Genomic DNA, 18,341 nt, shown 5'->3' on the forward strand with positions numbered 1-18,341 from the left:
CATGGACTTCTGTCAGGGTATGGAACCATCTGACTATAAGGTGTAAAAAAGTGAACTATCCCTTTAACAGATCACCCCCCCCCCCCCCAACCAGTATACAGTGCAGGTCTCTAACAACCCTAAAGGAAACACACTCTCAAACTTTATTTGTTGGATGTAGTTCAACTCAACAGCATATTGTGGACACCATAGATGGCTAACCAACTAAGATTAGATCAAATCAAATTATGGATGCAGGGAGGAAGAGAGAGAGAGAGAGAGAGAGAGCTGTTTCAGTTGTTGCTGTGACAGAAGTGTGTATGTGTGTGTGTGTGTGTGTGTGTGTGTGTGTGTTTTCAACATTTGCCCTGCTGAACCCCTCTCCTGGGATGGGCATGCTGATTCAGCCATTTTGATCAACATGGGCCATATGGTGGGGCTAATGATTAATGTTTATCAGGCCAGGGCTGGAACACACACACACACACACACACACACACACACACACACACACACACACACACACACACGCACACACGCACACACATTTAATTTAGATTACTTGTTTCAACAGACCATCATATGGCCAATGATACATAGAGGGATACCCCCCACTAACTTTTTACTTTGGTCACAAAACAAAAAGGTACAAAAACACACTCAACCATATTCAGCAACACATGCCTTTGTTAGCTCTATATCTCATCCACCACCAGAACTGGATCCTTTCCTAGACAAGGATCTTTGTTGTTTAAAGCCTGGTTGTCTGCTCTGAAAATAATACACACGTTCGAGTACAGAGCAGGAATACAGAAAGGCAAAAAGATAGAGAGAGAGAGAGAGAGAGAGGGAGACAGACACACACATACACACACACACACACACACAAGATATATAGAGAGAGATTAGGATGGTTCTTGGGACACATGTACTCATCACTAACCGCTCCTCCATTAGTGTTCTATAAGAGCACAAACATCCCCTTCGGACCAAAGTCAGATCAATGTGTTCCTCAATAAAATAACTCTCCACACAGAATGTGAGTAATAGCCCAGTACACTGCAGAACCTAAAAGAACCATACAGATGGGTTCCAGACAGCAAAGAGAAATGCATTGACACTTTGGAATCAAGAGAAATTGTTAAATCTATTAATATCTTTACCAATTCACATTACCAAAACACTAACGAAACACAATTTGGCAATTAAAGACTTCAATTCTATATAATTATATTCATTAAAGTCTTCAATTCTATATTTGAAAGGACAGCATCAACCTGAAAAACAATAACAAATGCAAAAAAAGAGACAAAATGCTTCATAAAAATGGTTTGACAAGGAATGCAAAATCGACAGATCTACACCCCGAGTACGTGGAACTTCGGAAAACAATATAACTAAACATTAGAAAATACAGCAAAATACCCCAAATCTTTGAAGTTCAAAGCACTACAATCCCAAGAGCTGAGACCAGAACAGAGCCCCTCAGTCAGTTGTTGACGAAGCTAACAAATCAAGCTCACACAAACACAACACATCAGTCTGAACTAAATCATGAATCAATCAAATAAATCGGATTTAGAAAATTGGAAAAACAAAACTAAAACTCAAAGCAGACCAAATTACTATCTGACCCTCGACAGAGAATACCGATTGGTTCCCTCTCTCTACTCTGTCAGAGATACAAAGCAGAGATGGGTCCTGGCCAAGTAATGGCTCAGTGACCACCAATTGGCAATAGAGAAAGGAAGACACAGAAAGACAGACACGGCTCCCCAAACAGAGGCATGGAGGTCATCACTGTACGACAGGGAGGCAGAGACGGAGATGCACTACCTCCTTCACTTCAATTAAGATAATCTTTTTTTTCGAGAAATATCAAAAAACATTTCCCAATTTCTATGCATCTACAGATGACTAAAAATGAAGAATCATTTTGGGAGAGGGAACAATGGCATGTATTGCCTACCAGTATGTTTGTAACTGCCATCTAATAATTTATTGTTCTGTATCTACTTGTATAACTACAACACTTTTCATGGAGGACTTTGTAACCAATAGGGCATCTGTAACCTGTAAGGATTCTTTGTAACTTTTACTTAGTTGCAGAATCAGAAGTCAATGGCAAATGTTTTTAAAAAAAATAATATATCATTATTTACAACTAAGATGACATACTCTAACAAGAGGCTTGTAGTATTTAGGGTTGATAATTAATGGCAGGTGTAGTATGCGTTCATTCATGCCCTTTACGATTACCAGTAGTTTTACAACTTCTATACACCATTCTCGATTGTAAAAAGTAAATGAGACACATTCACTGTGGAATTTCTAAAATATTCATCCGGACACCAGAGGTTTGCTATTCTTTCATTCAAAGTCAGTTTGGGGGGGAAAAAGAGAAAAAAATGTGGTTGTGTCCATCAAGAACAGAATAAGCAACAACCACACCTTTACACTCAAACTGTCTGACTTCTACTCTCAAACTTCTACACTCAAACTTCTACACTCAAAGACTGATTATGTTCTGTCAATAAAGGAAGCTCACATCAAACCATTGGAGTTTAGCAGGGTTTTTAGTGTTTTTCATCTCCCAATCAGATACCATGCATAATAGCTCTCTGGCTGGATTGAGATTATGGATAGAGCTAGGGATCTGTTTAAAAAAAAAAAAAAAAAAAAAAATATATATATATATATATACACCAGAGATACAGCTAAGATGGCATACTGTACTCTAAGAAGAGGCTTGTAGTGTTTAGGGAGCTGATGCCTAAAAAAATGAGTGGATTCCCCTCCATAATGGAAAAACTGATCATTATCTTGTATTTTCATATCGATATCACCTCGGACCTCTGTATAACTTTCAGTCAATATAATAGCGCTACAATTTGACATGGTTAACTGGTGACAGAGAGAGAGAGAGAGAGAGAGAGAGAGAGAGGTGGGGGGGAGAGAGAGATTGGGGGAAGACAGAGAGAGACAGGAGAGAGATGTGAGACACAGTGAAGCGTAGCCTTACAGGACCATATAAGCCAGAGTCTGATGTGATGGGCTCAATCGATTCTAATGCTCATGCAGAGGGCAGAAAACCGGCTGTCTCGCCAAGCGCCTCAGTTTAGCAAAGCTGCATTGGAATGTCTGTCTGAGCCGCAGACTTTGAGACTAAGCTTTTCTAGCACTTTCTTCTAGCCCCTCTCTTCACTCGTTCCTGCTGCTGCTGCCTTATTTTGTACTTTCGGTAACATCTTGAGGGACCGAGACCCCTCGGACAGACACACAGGTGAGCAAGACACACGTGCACAAGCATGAATGCACACAGAAAAGCGCATGGACGCATGCGCACGCACGCACCCCAGGGGAGGCTGGTGGAGGTAGAAGTCGGAGGAAGGGCTCATTGTAATGCATGGAATGGAATGAGGAATGGTATCAAACACCATTAGGCACCAGACTCCCTTGACACACACACACACACACAACACACACACACACACACACACGGAATATCCTTGTGCCAAAAACATTCAATCAAGTGGAAATGAATCCATCCACTCTGAAAGGACTCCAATCCCAGCCCTGCAGGCACCCCCACTGGGCTCCGCGCAAACAAAGACATTTTCGAAAACGGGTTCGTTCCTCCCCTATCAAAATCCCCTCCAACCCTCATCTGACAGAGATGTCTCCAGGCCTTCCGAGGGAGCTTAGCCGAGTCCTGAGAATGAGAACGACACCGTCTTTGTGTCTGAGCGAGACAGTGAGTGTGTGTGTGTGTGGGGGGGCGGGGGGGAGGGGTGGGGGTGGGGGGTGAATGATCTCCTTTTTGTGCTTCTGTACAGTGCTGACAATGCACCAGGTAGGATGCTCGTGCCGAGCAGAGACGGTCACATGACCAAGATGGGAATCTGTAGCACTTAACACTATAACCTCTGACACAACCTGTCTCAAACTATCTACTCATCACAGTCTTGGGTCTGCAGGGTTGGGGGCCACAATTATGGAACATACTGGAGGTGTGCTAGTGCAGGCTGGAACAACAACCTGCACAGCCAGTAGCTTTTGAGAGCTGGAGTTGTTGAAGACTAGTTCACAGTCACAGATGTTGCGGCCTTATTCAAACTGATGAGGAAGTTGTTTCTTGTGCGTCAAACGGGATGGAAGTCATAACCGTTGGGGAAGGAAGAAACAGCCCCCTAAATCTTTATAGACATAAAAGGGTTGGATAGGTGGCATGGATGGCTGGTGGAAGGACAAATCAGAGGAGGGACTCATTGTAATGCATGGAATGGAATGAGAAATAGCATCAAATATGTGTTTGATACCATTCCTTATTCTATGCATTACAATGAGCCCATCCTCCCAATCCTACCTCCACCGGCCTCTGCTGATACAGTGGGTTGAAACAAGATGGTAGTTCTTTAGCTCTGCGTGGCCCTCTGATGCCGTCTGCCTATCCAACCCTTCACAGATCTACACAGGTGTGAAGAAGCTTGTCGTTGTTGCTGGACAGGGCCTTGATGTTTTCATTGCATCATTTGCTTACTAATATAGTCCATGGGCTTCCCCAAGAATTGTATTGTTTTAGGGGGGTCTATGGTTCAGTGTTTGTTCATATTCTTTGTGCTGTATGTATTGTTTATAATGTTTAGTATTGTTCTTGTTGTGAAGCACTTTGTGACATTTGACGATGTAAAAAGTGCTCTACAAATAAATGTGACTGACAAATCAATTTGATACATTTTATATTCTAGCCCAGCACTAGCTCATTATTTGAGTCAAGTGTGTTAGTGGTAGGCTAGTGAAGAGATATAGATGTGCACACATATCAATGTCATAAGTCATATCAGTAAAACAACCTTTAAACATTCCAGAGCAGACAACAACAACAACAACAGGACAAAGGCTAAAAAAAAGGAGGAGAGACGTGAAAAAAAAATAGAAGGAAAGCGACTGAGGAAAACAAAGGATTGAGAAAATGCCTCGCAGAGGAATGTTCTAGAAAGTAAAGGAGCTAAACAGCCCACTTCATTAATCCATTCATGTGGGTCAGCGTAATAGTCCCATCCTCCCTCAGTCTGACAAGACGAGAGCGGCCCCTGAGACAGGCCCGCCATTTGTTTCAGAAGGGATTCAATTCCAAGGGTCATTTGCAAAAAGGGTGCCGTGATTGAGTTTGAGTCCGGATGGATTTTGTATTTAATTTTCCCGAGGCCTAGACCGGTCTCCTCCGCTTGTGTTCACAGTATCAGTTTGTGCTCGTAATGGCTGGCAATTTTTTTCTTCTCTCTACCTCCTCATTCTTTCTTTCTTTTATTTTAATCCACAAGAGCTCTCTGGGTCAAATAAAATTGGACAAGTTAATGACTCTCACTGTTAATGGCGCTCTCACTTTCTCTGTCTCTGTCCCCCCTCGGTCTCTCCCTCCCCCACGTTCTGCCTCTTTCTCTGCCCCCCCTCCCTCCCTCCCTCCCTCTCTCTCTCTCCCTCCCTCCCTCTCATGCTCTCTCTGCCCCCCCTCTCCCTCCCTCCCTCTCTCTCTCTCCCTCCCTCCCTCTCATGCTCTCTCTGCCCCCCCTCTCCCTCCCTCCCTCCCTCCCTCTCATGCTCTCTCTGCCCCCCTCACTCTCTCTCTCCCTCTGCCTCTCCCTCTCTCTCTCACTCATGCTCTCTGCCCCCCTCCCTTCTCTGTCTCCCCCCCCCCACCCTCTCTCTCTCTCTCTCTCTCTCTGACTAAAACAACAATAGCCATGGCAGAGGTAATTAGATTACATTGCTGTGCGGTGTACCTGCCTCCGACCTTATTCAAACCCATTAGGCCTAGTCATCCATAACAGTATAATAACCTTCATGATTCACATGAGACAATAGGCTGGGGAGAGAATGGTGTCCCTCGATGACTTCTCAAATCTGCCTTCAGAATAACGTCTGCACTAATAACGACAGTCCCCATACCTCAATCCAAAATCCCCGAATGAAAAATGGATTTATATTCCTTAATTTCCAACCGAAACGCGAAGCGGTCTGCAACCCACCGTTTACAGAGCAAAACATATACAGTGAAGGCTGCAAAAGGAGAGGAGACGTCTTTTTTTTTTAATCAAATAAGGATGTTCTCTGCGCAGTTTGAGTCAATAGTATTGACCACGGGTAGCAGGGAGCAGTAATGAACACAAATTGAAAAGACAAATTACTTTCGGCCTCTGTAGTTATACGACCGCATTAAGAATTCTAATAAGCACACAAACCAACGACACAAAAGAGGAATAATTGAGAGACGAAGACAAGTCACTTGGTGTCACCTTTGCTTCCGCTGTTTTAATATGAAAAACAAATCAAAGAACACACACCAAAAAGAAAAAAACAGGAGCCAAAGGGTGCCTGATATCTTACCCCCGATTTATTTTCCTTCACGACCCCCACAGCGGAAAATGATGAAAGTCAAGATGTGAAGTTTGATCACAATTACCCGGAAAACCCCTGTGGTGGGCCGGGCAGGGCCTGCGGGACCCCCATATCGTCAGCGCCACCGAATCAAAGAGGCAATTTGTGTGGAAGCGCTCATAATTCAACTCTTCTCTTTTTCGTGCCGAGGAGTTGCCCGAAGAAAGTGATTCAATCATACTTTGGTGTCACAACTTTGTTCTCGATGCCCTCTTTCTCAACTCCCTCTGTCTCTACAAGACTCATTTGTCCAACTTTGTCTTAGATGCTTGATTGAGTGCTTTGGAGAGTACAATGGGTCAGATGAGAACAGCAGGCCACAATCGTACTGTAAGCTATATCGCTGAACGCGTCTGAAGGCAACAAGCACATGTGTACCGTCCCCTCCAGGCGCATAGTGAACAGAAGACATAGAAATAGAAAACAAGACAGGAATCACAACAGAATGTGCCTGTCAGTCACAGCAGGCTGTGACTGAAATAGCTCAGCCATGCAGGCTTTATTCAGAACGACAGGAGTGAAGAAGCTGGTAAAAGTCGAAATTGGAGGATGGGCTCTTTGTAAGGCATGGAACGGAATAAGGAACGGTATCACACACACATGTTGACGCTGTACCCTTCCTTATTCCATTCCATGCATTACAATGAGTCCGTCCCCTGATTTCTACCTCCACCAGCCTCCCCTAGTACGCAAAGTTCATCCAGCTACCTTTTTTCTAAAACAGATAACCAGATTAAATCCTAGCAGGTCAAGGAAAAAGATCCGAATGAAAGCCAAGGGGTATCACTATCATGACTCACGGAATGAACCAAGCGTGACCCTAGGCTCACTCCTGTAGAGAGTGATATCATACACAATATGCACCTGTACAACCCTCACCATTCAAGCCATTTAGACCCTGCCAGCCCCTTCAGTACGACGATCATCATCATCGCCATGTTAGATCGGAATCACTCCCTTTATTCAGAGTGCGAGAGAGAACTCTAACCTCCCATTGACAGGTGTCTTTGTACCACGAAGACTGGAATGATCAAACAGCACCCATCCTTTTAATAAGAGGCCACTCAGGCCCGACAGGGAGATGAAATGCATCTTTCAATGGAGACCTGACACAAACGATACAGCGTACTCTTCTCGACTGCCTTTTGTCTTCATTGTATGAGTACAAGGAAGGAGATTTGGAAGTGGATATTAGCGTAGTGGACAGGTTGGCTAGCTGATGTGTCATACGGTACTTCGTTTTTAAAAGGCAGACACTGTTCTTTTTTAAGCGCCGTTAAAGCTTTTAAGGGCTGGGATTGACTGAAGGACTGTGGTATCTTTGACGCACACCCTTACGTCGCCAGTGTCAAGACGCTTTTCCGGCAAAAATTTTGCCGTTTTTGTACAGTCACGTTTCTATGAGAAATAAAAACAAATAAGGCTCGTACTTTAGCAGATGACGTCATACCCAGCGACAATTATTATACAGTCACATACAGCATTTGTGGTGATCAATGATAATTGATCTGCTTTACCCTGCTCGATGACATTTTACGACATGAACAGTGTCACAACAACCGATGCTGTACTTGCCTACGGGTGTCCGACCCTGGTTCTGATTCTGGTACTAGTCTACTCACTAGTCCACACGAAAGGCAGTGATAATTGCTCGAAGATTAGATTAGAAACAGCAATGTTAGCGCTTGGCTAGCCCAAAAGCCTCCACACCAGTGGAGGCTGGTGGAGGTAGAAATTGGAGGACGGGCTCATTTCTACCTCCACCAGCCTCCACTGATGTGGGAACTTTTGGAGATCGGCATGCCTCCTTCAACACGGCTCCTAAACGTCACGTTTCGTTGCAGAGAAGGTGTCTTCACCAGATGGTAAGTCAAGTGCCAAGCTCCCTCATGCTTCTCGAACACAGTAATGTCTCCGGGACGACCAACACTCCCAAGCCCACCACTAAAGATAATGAAACAATCAAATCAACTTCTCCTCCGAGGCTTCTCCCAAAGCCAATGGAATGAGATGCTATCTTAATGTTAGCGTTGGGATTCCACTGGTGGTCCCTGGTGATGCTAGTGACCTCCCCTCCCCAACACTCCAGTATTGATTGTTGACACGATAACCTTCATTAGTTGACTGGATGAGAGTGCCTGGACTGGGAACATGCGCATATACAGTACATGCACACACATGCACAGACACACACACACACACGCACACGCACACACGTGTAACGCATACGCACGCACACACATACGCATGCACACACATACGCGCACACACACACGTAACACACACGCGCACACACACACGCACACTCACCCTCTGAATAACCACGACTGTTGTGCCATGCAAAGTCTGACAAACTCCAAACTCTAATGCCTTCTATTTTCTTCCCTTTTTTAATTGAATGCCCTCCATTACACAAAACATTGTCGAAGTGTATGATTTCATCACTCTCTGTGTACACTACCACTCTAATTGATAGTCATATTTAATATAATAATTCTACATTCTCCTGTCGGAAAATGCATCAAATACGAACAGGAGAGAAGGTCACTATGATTCAAACTAATTGTCTTATGCTCCTTGGTTACTGTTGCTACATAAGCCACACTAAATCATTTTCTATTTCCTATCAAGACAAGACCACCCACACACACACACACACACACACACACACACACACACACACACACACACACACACACACACACACACACACACACACACACACACACACTTTAAATCCAATCCCTACAGAACCTACAGTATCACTGTAACCACCGTCTGGTACGGCCTCTAAGCCAAACTGGCGTGCTATTTCTGCCAGGTGGCCTACAGACAGCAGGGCAGTCACAGCTGGCCAAAGTGTTGGCCAGTGAGGTTTAATAATACACCAAGGGTCTGTGGTGCTGGTCTGGCTGCAAGGCAAGCTGTGTGTGGCGACCGGGATTGACTAATCCCTGGAACTAAAATTATTAGAATTTTAATTAATGTAGCTTGCATTAATTGCTATACGATCAGGAAAACCCCACAGTGAAGATGTGTATTTCTGAGAGTAAAACGTGTTGTTAACATGACCGATACCCGATCCATGGAGCCGCAGTGTTCTCTTCCGTTCCAGCAATTAGACTGACCCCCCTTTTGGAAACTGACCTGAGAGAAGTGGAGTTCTGTGAGATGCGGCCAGATGTCCAGGAACAGCAGGCTTGACCAGCTGTCTGGAGCTGTTGAGGTCCGCTCCGAGAGAGAGAGGAGCGGAAATAATCCAACCTCGGGGACCCCCCATGCTGTTTTAAATGTTATATGAGTGACTTAGCAGGTCAGTCCCACGGAGGTGCTAAAAGATGTCCGTCGGTGTCGGCGACAACAGTGCAGGGACCTCTGCCGTGACTCCTTTCCCCTGGAATTTAGAACGACATGCAGCGGAACGCGGGTACTACATTTCAAAAAGACAAGCATGGCTATTTCCATTGACAAGGTGACTTTTACACCACTCTCCCTCCATGGGTCTCCATGGAGACACTAACGAGCGTGAGCACTCGCACCTGTGTCAATACAGTGGGCATGAAGGGCACAGGAGTTTCACACACCTGCCTCACGTCTCACCTTGATGTCAGTTGACCCCAGGAAGCCAATGGGCAGGTGACATTGAGCACAATTGAACAGCCTTTTTGTCAGTGGTGAGGAACAGGACTCCTAGCTTCCTCTCCTCTGTCCTCCACTCGCGTCCTACTGAAAACGCATTGGAGGACATCTAGGTTCCTCCTCTTCGATCTTCAACCTCCAATGTTTGTTGAGGATGAAGGAAGTGGGGGACGGAGGAGGGGGACGCGAGGAGTCATGTTCCTAACAATTGAGAAAAAGCACATGTCATTGGTTCTGTCTCAATAGTCTAAAATGGCTTCCTCTCAACGTGTCCTCTCCTCCATCCACAGCACATTGATCTTATAGAGTAGGATAGGTGAAAGCAAGAAGGTGAATGCCTTTTTGTTGATTTGCTTTCCCCTTTCTAGCTCTTTCACATCAGCACAAATAAGGTCAATGAACCAAAGAGAGGAAGCCGTTTTAGACTGTAACGATGCACCCATTGTGTCTTTTCTATTATTTAACAAGCATAACTTCTAAATATGTTTGTACATGGAGGGAATAGAGGAATTCATTATTTCATATTTAATGTCAAATTATATATAATACGACAAGACATTTAAATTACAAAGTACATGGAATTTGATAATACTTAGTCACTGACTCACTCACTAACTAATATAATATGCATGCTCTGCATAATGCAACAGAGGATTGGCAAATATAAATAAATAAAAGAGTTGTGATGGTCCCATTTCATCTGGATCGTCCCCTGGAGATGGTTGAGAGGTGTTCAACTAAATATGAACAAACTGTTAGCCTACGTCTCCTCTCACCACAGACGCACACCTACGCCTTGAGCCTTGAGCTGAAGTTGCAGTTGATAGTTTGTCAATAGTTTGTGCATCGGCAGACCGTCTGATAGGGGACTTATATTAAACGCTAATATTGTTACGGGTGGAAGCCTTCCTGCTAAGGTGTTCTAAGAACAGCTATGCTCTGGGTGATTATCCTGCAGTACAGCCAGGGGAAGAAAACACTAAAACAATTATTTGATGGATGCATCAATATCGTGTTGACCTAATAAACCTTAACCCAATATCCCCTCCCATTGGTAGGAAGGGGACCACAAAATTGCCTGCCATGGACTATTAGATCATACAACCTGGAGTTGGAGATTATGATCGGCCATCTTGGGAAATTGCTTTTTATTGGAGATTGGAGGATGATTATGTGGCAAGGACTGCCCCCATTATTGCTATTTATGTTGGGTCCCAGGAGTTGTTTAACTTCTTGAAGGCACTATGGATACTGTTTGTTTCAAATGGAAGGAGCGTGCGTGCGTGTGTGTGTGTGTATTTATAGATGTGCACTCTTAAACAACTTTCTACTGTAGAACAGGCCCTTCCACCTCACACTCCAATTACACCACACTGCAAAATGGCCACAATCCATTTGCCATATCCTAATAGATTAACAAGCACAGGAACACACACACACACACACAACCACACACAGACCCTGTGCACAGCGGATGCACTACAAAGTCCACAGCTTTCACATTCGGTTTGATGGGAACCATTTGCTGTGGCTTCAATGACCCATTAAGGCCAAATCGGGCCTGTGGCTAGAGGCCACATTATGGGTGATTGCTTGCATAAAAAGGTTGAATACGCTCACAGGCGGTTGTATTAGTTGCTACATGATACGGCTGTGATCCCAAGTCTTTATGTAACACAGCCGCCCAGGGTACAGCTACAGGGGTGGAACGTCCAGATTAAAAATGTAGGCGATTGAAGTAGATCACATCAAACTCACATGCCTCCCTAGTATGTCGAGTAAGGAATCATGTCAGCTCGATTGAGAACATTTCAATCTGTTAAAGTTCAGGACATTGCTGAATGCTTCTGAACGCTTCTGAACGCTTCGGGCTGCAGATGTTTAGTTTTAGCTCAATACTAGCACATTTAATTGAATTGATCAACTCATCATATCAAACTACCATTCCTCGTTCCATTCCATACATTACAATGAGCTCGTCCTCCAAATTCTACCTCCGCCAGCCTCCCCCCGGTATCCACCGTGAGTACTCCTACCGACGTCTATCCTAGCTTATGAACCCCGGAATGTGTCATAGCTCTCGTTCAGTCCTCGTCTGACAAGAGCCCAAGGTCTGATAGCATCGGTGATAACAGCCCCGTGATGGGGTGATGGAGACAGAGATGAGGGCTCTTTTCGGAAGGCTAGCTCTGAGTGGCGACGGAAATGAAAATATGTTATCAGGGTTTCTCTCTCCTCTCTCTCTCTCTACTGGAGGCCTGTAAACACTGTAATGCAAATACACATTCTTTCACCATCCTGCAACAACTGTCACCTGTCATCTAAGAAGGAGGGCGTGTGTGTGTGTGTGTGTGTGTGTGTGATACACACACAGACACACACGCACACTTCTGTTAACCTTGCTGAAACAACACACATGCCGAAGTTTGTCCCTTTGAGATGAAGAAAGATGATGCTTCTTAATGTTCACACACACACACACACACACACACACACACAGACACACACACACACAGACACACACACACACACACACACACACACACACACAGACACACACACACACACACACACACAGACACACACACACACACACACACACAGACACACAGACACACACATATACCCTCCCCCCTCCACTCAGTCTTTACTGGCCCACAGAGGCCTTCCAATGTCCTGAAGAGGCGGTAAATGTCTGCCGCACAGCCGCCACGACTGACATCATCTCATGGTTTTATGAAGATGTTCCATTTCATGGTAAATTTGATTCTGAGCCTCCAACACTGGATTTCAAATACCAATAAAAACAGAGAGAGAGAGTGAGTGAGAGAGACAAAAAGTGTGAGAGAGAAAAAGAGAGAGAGAGACAGAGAGGGGGAGGGAGAGAGAGAGAGAGAGAGGCACACACACAAAGTGACACTGAAATAGTCGATACAAATGAAAGATGTCTGTTAATATATTTGATAGGACCAATTTCATTACATTGACAGTTCACAACCAAAGTGGGCTAGCCCATTTCAACTTGAAAAAACAGGGGTAATACAGTAGCATGACACCACATCCGTGTGCAAGGTACTGTAAAGTTGACAATAACGTCACTATAAATCGTGATGCCATATCTGTTTTCTACCATCATCTCAAACTACTGGATTGAAAGGTAGTATGCATGTTGGGAGGGGCAGGGTCGAGTCTAAGGGTGCGTCCCCATAATCTGCCCTTTATTCCTCGCATCCTCTTGTCTCCTTCCTCCTCAGAAAGCATTTGGGGGAGAATATCTAACGGGAGGAACGGGGAAGTGAAGACAGACTATTGGGATGCACCCCGGGCATTTGAAGCTGCTGGTTGGAAAAGATGTCAGGTAGTCTTGCATATCAAACTCCTAGGTTTATGAGTTTGGTAAACATTAGGCTTCGAATGGCTGTAGGGCATCCCATTTTGGGAGGGTAGTTGGTTTCAAAATAAAGTTACAGACACTTTGCAGAAGCAATCATGTAACAACTTGTAGGAGCATCTCCAAGAGAAATAACTCGGTATAGGGACCTTTTTTCAAGAACACATATTAAATTTTAACATGTAAAATTACTCCCTACTGTTGGGGTTCACGTCGTTTCTATGCAACTTCTGAGGCAAACAAATCAATGACACAATGTTTGAATTTCTTTTCCCAAATTAAAACATTTAATTCTAACAAGATAGTTTTGTCATAATTTCTCATACCAATGCTTCATTGATCAGTGTTTCTAATGGGATTAGCCAACGTTATGTGTAGTCAGTCATCTTTTAGGTTTGTATGTATCTGGAACTTGTTCAAAAGGATGCAAAATAAATTGACAAGAAAACAGTTTGCATACAACAAGAGAAACAGAAAAAGATCTAAACCAATGTTATCATGGGATGATATTGCAGTCTTACAACAATCTTACAAACACATTGCATAGAATCTGTAAGAAAATATATATTTATATAGATATATATCTTTGTTCATTTCTATAAATTCCATTGTGTGTTCTTATATACATGTGAATCTTAATAAATATTGATTCTTGAAATCAATGTAATATCCACTTAATACTTACACAACATTGGTCATATTTTGTTGTATTCTAACACTAGGATAATTTGACCATAGAATATATCGCTATACCATCCCCAGTGTTCCTTGGTCCTGTCTTGTCTTCACAATCAAAACACTGTTTTTTTTTTGTTTTTTTTCTTCCTCAACCTAGCTTCAAGTGTTGCTACTGTGGGATTCTGTTACAGGGGCTCTACTCCATTCTGACTGGATGAAAATTCTGCTCCATTTGGGTTGGATGGAAGGTGCGGAAGGTCCATTCTGATATATTGGAAGGTGTGTTAGGTGCATTCTGATTGGATGGAAGGTATAGAAGGTCCATTCTGATTGGAAGCCATTTTGCTGAAGCAGAGAGATGCTGAGTTCCAAACCGCCGCCTTGCTTCTACTCACAAGATACCTTCTTTAGATCTGAACGGACTGGAGGGTATAATCAACATGGAGAACAACATGACACCTGCTGAATCCAATAAGGAGGCAAGGGGGAGCAATTCACATAGGATGGTATCCTAACTTGAGATCGGCGAGCATAACTCCGACATTTCCGTAAATCTTGCATCGATGTCAATGGGATATTTGCATGATGACTCAGGTTACACGTATGGATATCGAGTTAGGATTCCACCCACATTGCTTATCATGTTTCTATCTAATCCTTTCAGATCTACAAGTATGGCTACAGGGTAGGGGCTGGGTACTAGTTCTAAAATTGATAATATTACGTACTGTACACCTAAACTTAGCACAGGACATAGGCAGAAAATAATAATTAAAGAAAGAGTGTTATATCTGCTCACTGCTCACACAAGTGGTCATTGATTTATGATTTTTTGGTGATTACAAACACAATAAATCAACCAAATATCATATTGGTCGAAACACTGTGTTTTAATAACAGAAAACTGAATTGAAGATCCTTAGTTGGAGTAGCAGAAGAAGAGTGGTCCATCAGTGGTCTTCCCAGTTGACCGTGACTTCACCACGGACAGGGAACAATGCAGAGAAACATCCTAATATGAGATGAACACGTGTTACTAGTATTTTCAGACATCATTAAACCTTTGAATATTAGAATAACAAAACCCTTCAAAGCAGATATGACCGTTGTAAATGAAACGTTTTAGCACTCTCAGATCCAGGATATTTTTAGAAAAAGATAATGTTTTATTTTTCATTTTTATTGGTATTGTTATATACATGGCATAATTTGTGCTTTCTTTACCGAGAAACATCGATGAAACAAATTCAAACTGTACTTGAAGTCTGTATAGATTTCAACGAGGGGGGCCCAAAAAAGAGAGTTATTCCAGTGAGCTATAGAGAATATGGTCCACTGATGATGACAACAATGTTGGAGGTGATATGTGCTTTACCAACAGTAGCAAAGGCACCTGTGTTTCACTTTGTTTAGAAAAACATACGCATCCCCGAATCTAGCCATGTGACTCTCTGTTCAGCTTCCACATGCCGGCGGCGACAAGCGGGGCGGTGCCACACTGATTCCCCATCTGAGACCCAGATAGAAAAATAGAAAAAAACAACAAATCCTCACTTCACGTCTGTTCTTGCTCCGTTTTAACAGTTTTGGAAGGAGTGGCTTTTTCCCCAAGCCTCATTTTCTAGGGATTCCTGATTTTCTTTTTAGTTCGGGAGGACCGAGAGAAAGGAGGAGAGAGAGAGAGAGAGAGAGAGAGAGAGTAGGATGAGAGGGAGTTGAAAGCGGTCAAAGTAGAGAAAGCAGGGAGAGGGAGATGAAGTGGAGAGAGAGGGAGGGACAGGAGAGGAGATGGTCATAATTGACAAGGGGAGTGCAAGTGCAGAGACAGATCAGGAGAACGAGAGCAGGAGGGAGACACATACAATAGAATAACAGAGAGAACGGGAAGAGAAAAACAAACGTTGAAAGAAAGCGAGGGTGAAAAAGGAAGAGGGAGAGAAGAGACAGAGATGAGAGAGTCTGAAAAACAGAGGGGAGAAAGAGAAAGAGTCAAAGTAAGCGAGCAACACGAGGCAGAGAGAGGAAGAAAAATAAAAAGTGCCTCATGGAACATCTTACGAGATGATTGATGATTGGTCAGGCTGGGGGAGGAGGGGGGTGGTCTAGGGGTCGGGCTCGGGGTCGGAGCCAAGGGGGGTGGGGGGGAAAGGCCTTTCTGGTGGTGTTCAGCGGTCCTGACCGGCCCTCCCGCCCTCCCTCAGCTCCAGAGACACACGTTGCTGGTGGTCTGGCAGGTGGAGCCCGTCTCGGCCGGGGACAGGTAGAGCTTGCCGCTGGGGCACACACACAGCTCAAACACAGTCTGTTTGGTGTAGGTGGTCCCTGGCGCCGCCCCGTGCAGGGGGTCCACCGCCGTCCCGTGGGGAATACTCCCCAGACGGATTGTGTTTGCGTCTAAAAAGATCTGAGGGACGGAGACAGAGGGAGAGAGGGAAATAGACAGAGAAAGAGAGAGACAGAGAGATACAGTCGTTTAGTTAGCTGATAGTATAGCAGATGTTCAGTGAAAGCTCCCCATAGTAGAGTGACATCGCTAACCAGAACCCTATAGACTGGCTGACGCAAAGGAGCTCAGGGAGACACAAGCTAGCTTCTTGTTCCCGCGACTAGCACGATTGGGTTTGAGACGCAGGTGACCCCGGTTCAAGTCCAGTCGGTCACAAGTTCTGTAAAGTTTGTTGGGACTTCAGCTGTCATATGTGCTGTTGTCTGAATGGCTGCCAGAGTGTTGAGTGACCCCCACCCCTTCACCCCCCACCAGGCTCCCCCACTGGCGAGAGCTAACACCTGCGCCGCGGCGGTTGCGGAGGGAACGTAGCGCCTCTCCTTCTCATAACGAGAGGCACGTAAATAACGCCACACTCCATTAGCAGAGCTTTCATTAGAGTGTGTATCGTTTATGAAGTGTCACACATGTGGCTAACGATGTAATGGAGGAGAGAGAGACGGAGAGAGAGAGAGAGAGAGAGAGAGAGAGAGAGAGAGAGAGAGAGAGAGAGAGAGAGAGAGAGAGAGCTTCCCCAGACGGAGTGCTCATATCAAGATTGAAATGGGCTGTGGATCAACTCGGAACTCATTAAGTCCCTTCTTTTTTTTATTGACTGATTTATTTATTTATCTATAAATGTATTTATAAAGTACAAGGGCGCTGCTGACAGCTAGCGTAGCTGCAGCGCAAGCGCCCGCCGCTAATCACTCCCGACATTTCTCACCTATTATTCATGTTCCTCATTTTTGGGATGAAGGCGAAGAAAGAGACAGAGAGAGGGAGAGAGAGAGGGAGAAAGAGAGAGAGAGAGAGAGAGAGGGTTGAGAGGGAAAGAAGATTAGGGTTATAGAAAGAGAGAAAGATGGAAATAAAGAGAGAGAGAGAGAGAGAGAGAAGGGGAAGAAAAGAGGGTAGTCAGATATGTGCTGACGGCGGAGAACCAATTAGCGTTAAGTAATGGCAACTCAGCGGCTGACAGGGCATATCTGCACCGGCGTAAACACAAACACAGAGCCCAGACAAACACACCCCCGCTGTATGATGGATCAGAACCGACGGCGCGCACCGTGTTCCTCATCTTTCCTTTGATTACCTGAGCCGCTAATAGCGCTAGCTCCACAGGTCGCTAGCTCCACACGCCAGAGGCCCCCCCCCCGTCACAGGGGCCGCAGCTAACTGCAGCTAACCGTGGCTAATATGGCAAAGCGATACGGCGGTCCGCTAGCTAGGCTAAGCGCCACAGAGGTGGCCTTTTAGAAGCAACAGGAGGCGGGGTGGCTAGCGAACGTAAACGCAACAGCGGGGGATTCTAATGTGACTTAGACAGGACATTGGGTTGGTTTGACAAACAGTAGGAGGCTTAAATGTGATTAAAGGCGGATGTTAGTCATGCTAAAGAGGTTTGTTGATGTGTGCATCCACCATAAGTGACACCTGTAAATCAGTATTGGGCCAATATGCTTAACCTGATAGTTATACTGTCCCACGATAACGTTATGCTGCTTATGTACTCATTGCCAAGCATTTCTCATGTACAATCTATTTAAGAATTTCATATGGGCCCATAAAACTTAAAATGTGCATGGTAGCTGCATAATCAAATCATATAGTCCTCTGAGATTGTATTTGAGTATATTATTCTATGATTGGGAATATCTCTCTCCGTCTCTCTGCTGAGGAGAGGGAGACCATCGGTACTCGACGAGCATCTCAAACCAGTCGTATTCC

The 18,341-nt window shown here is 44.5% G+C and overlaps 1 protein-coding gene across 1 annotated transcript in view; it reads right to left on the reverse strand.

The window, feature by feature from the left end:
• Positions 1-16,322: 16,322 nt before the first annotated feature.
• The window catches only part of sgcz (sarcoglycan zeta), a gene marked incomplete at its 3' end in the record, with an annotated part of 145,836 nt that continues 143,817 nt past the window's right edge, over positions 16,323-18,341 (reverse strand). Inside the window, exon 7 of the mRNA XM_083692737.1 lies at positions 16,323-16,529. Coding sequence (XP_083548863.1) covers positions 16,323-16,529 — 207 coding nt within the window. The remainder of the gene's footprint in view (positions 16,530-18,341) is intronic.

The sequence above is a fragment of the Argentina silus genome (assembly GCF_951799395.1).
Source record: "Argentina silus genome assembly, chromosome: 21".
NCBI lineage: Eukaryota > Metazoa > Chordata > Actinopteri > Argentiniformes > Argentinidae > Argentina > Argentina silus.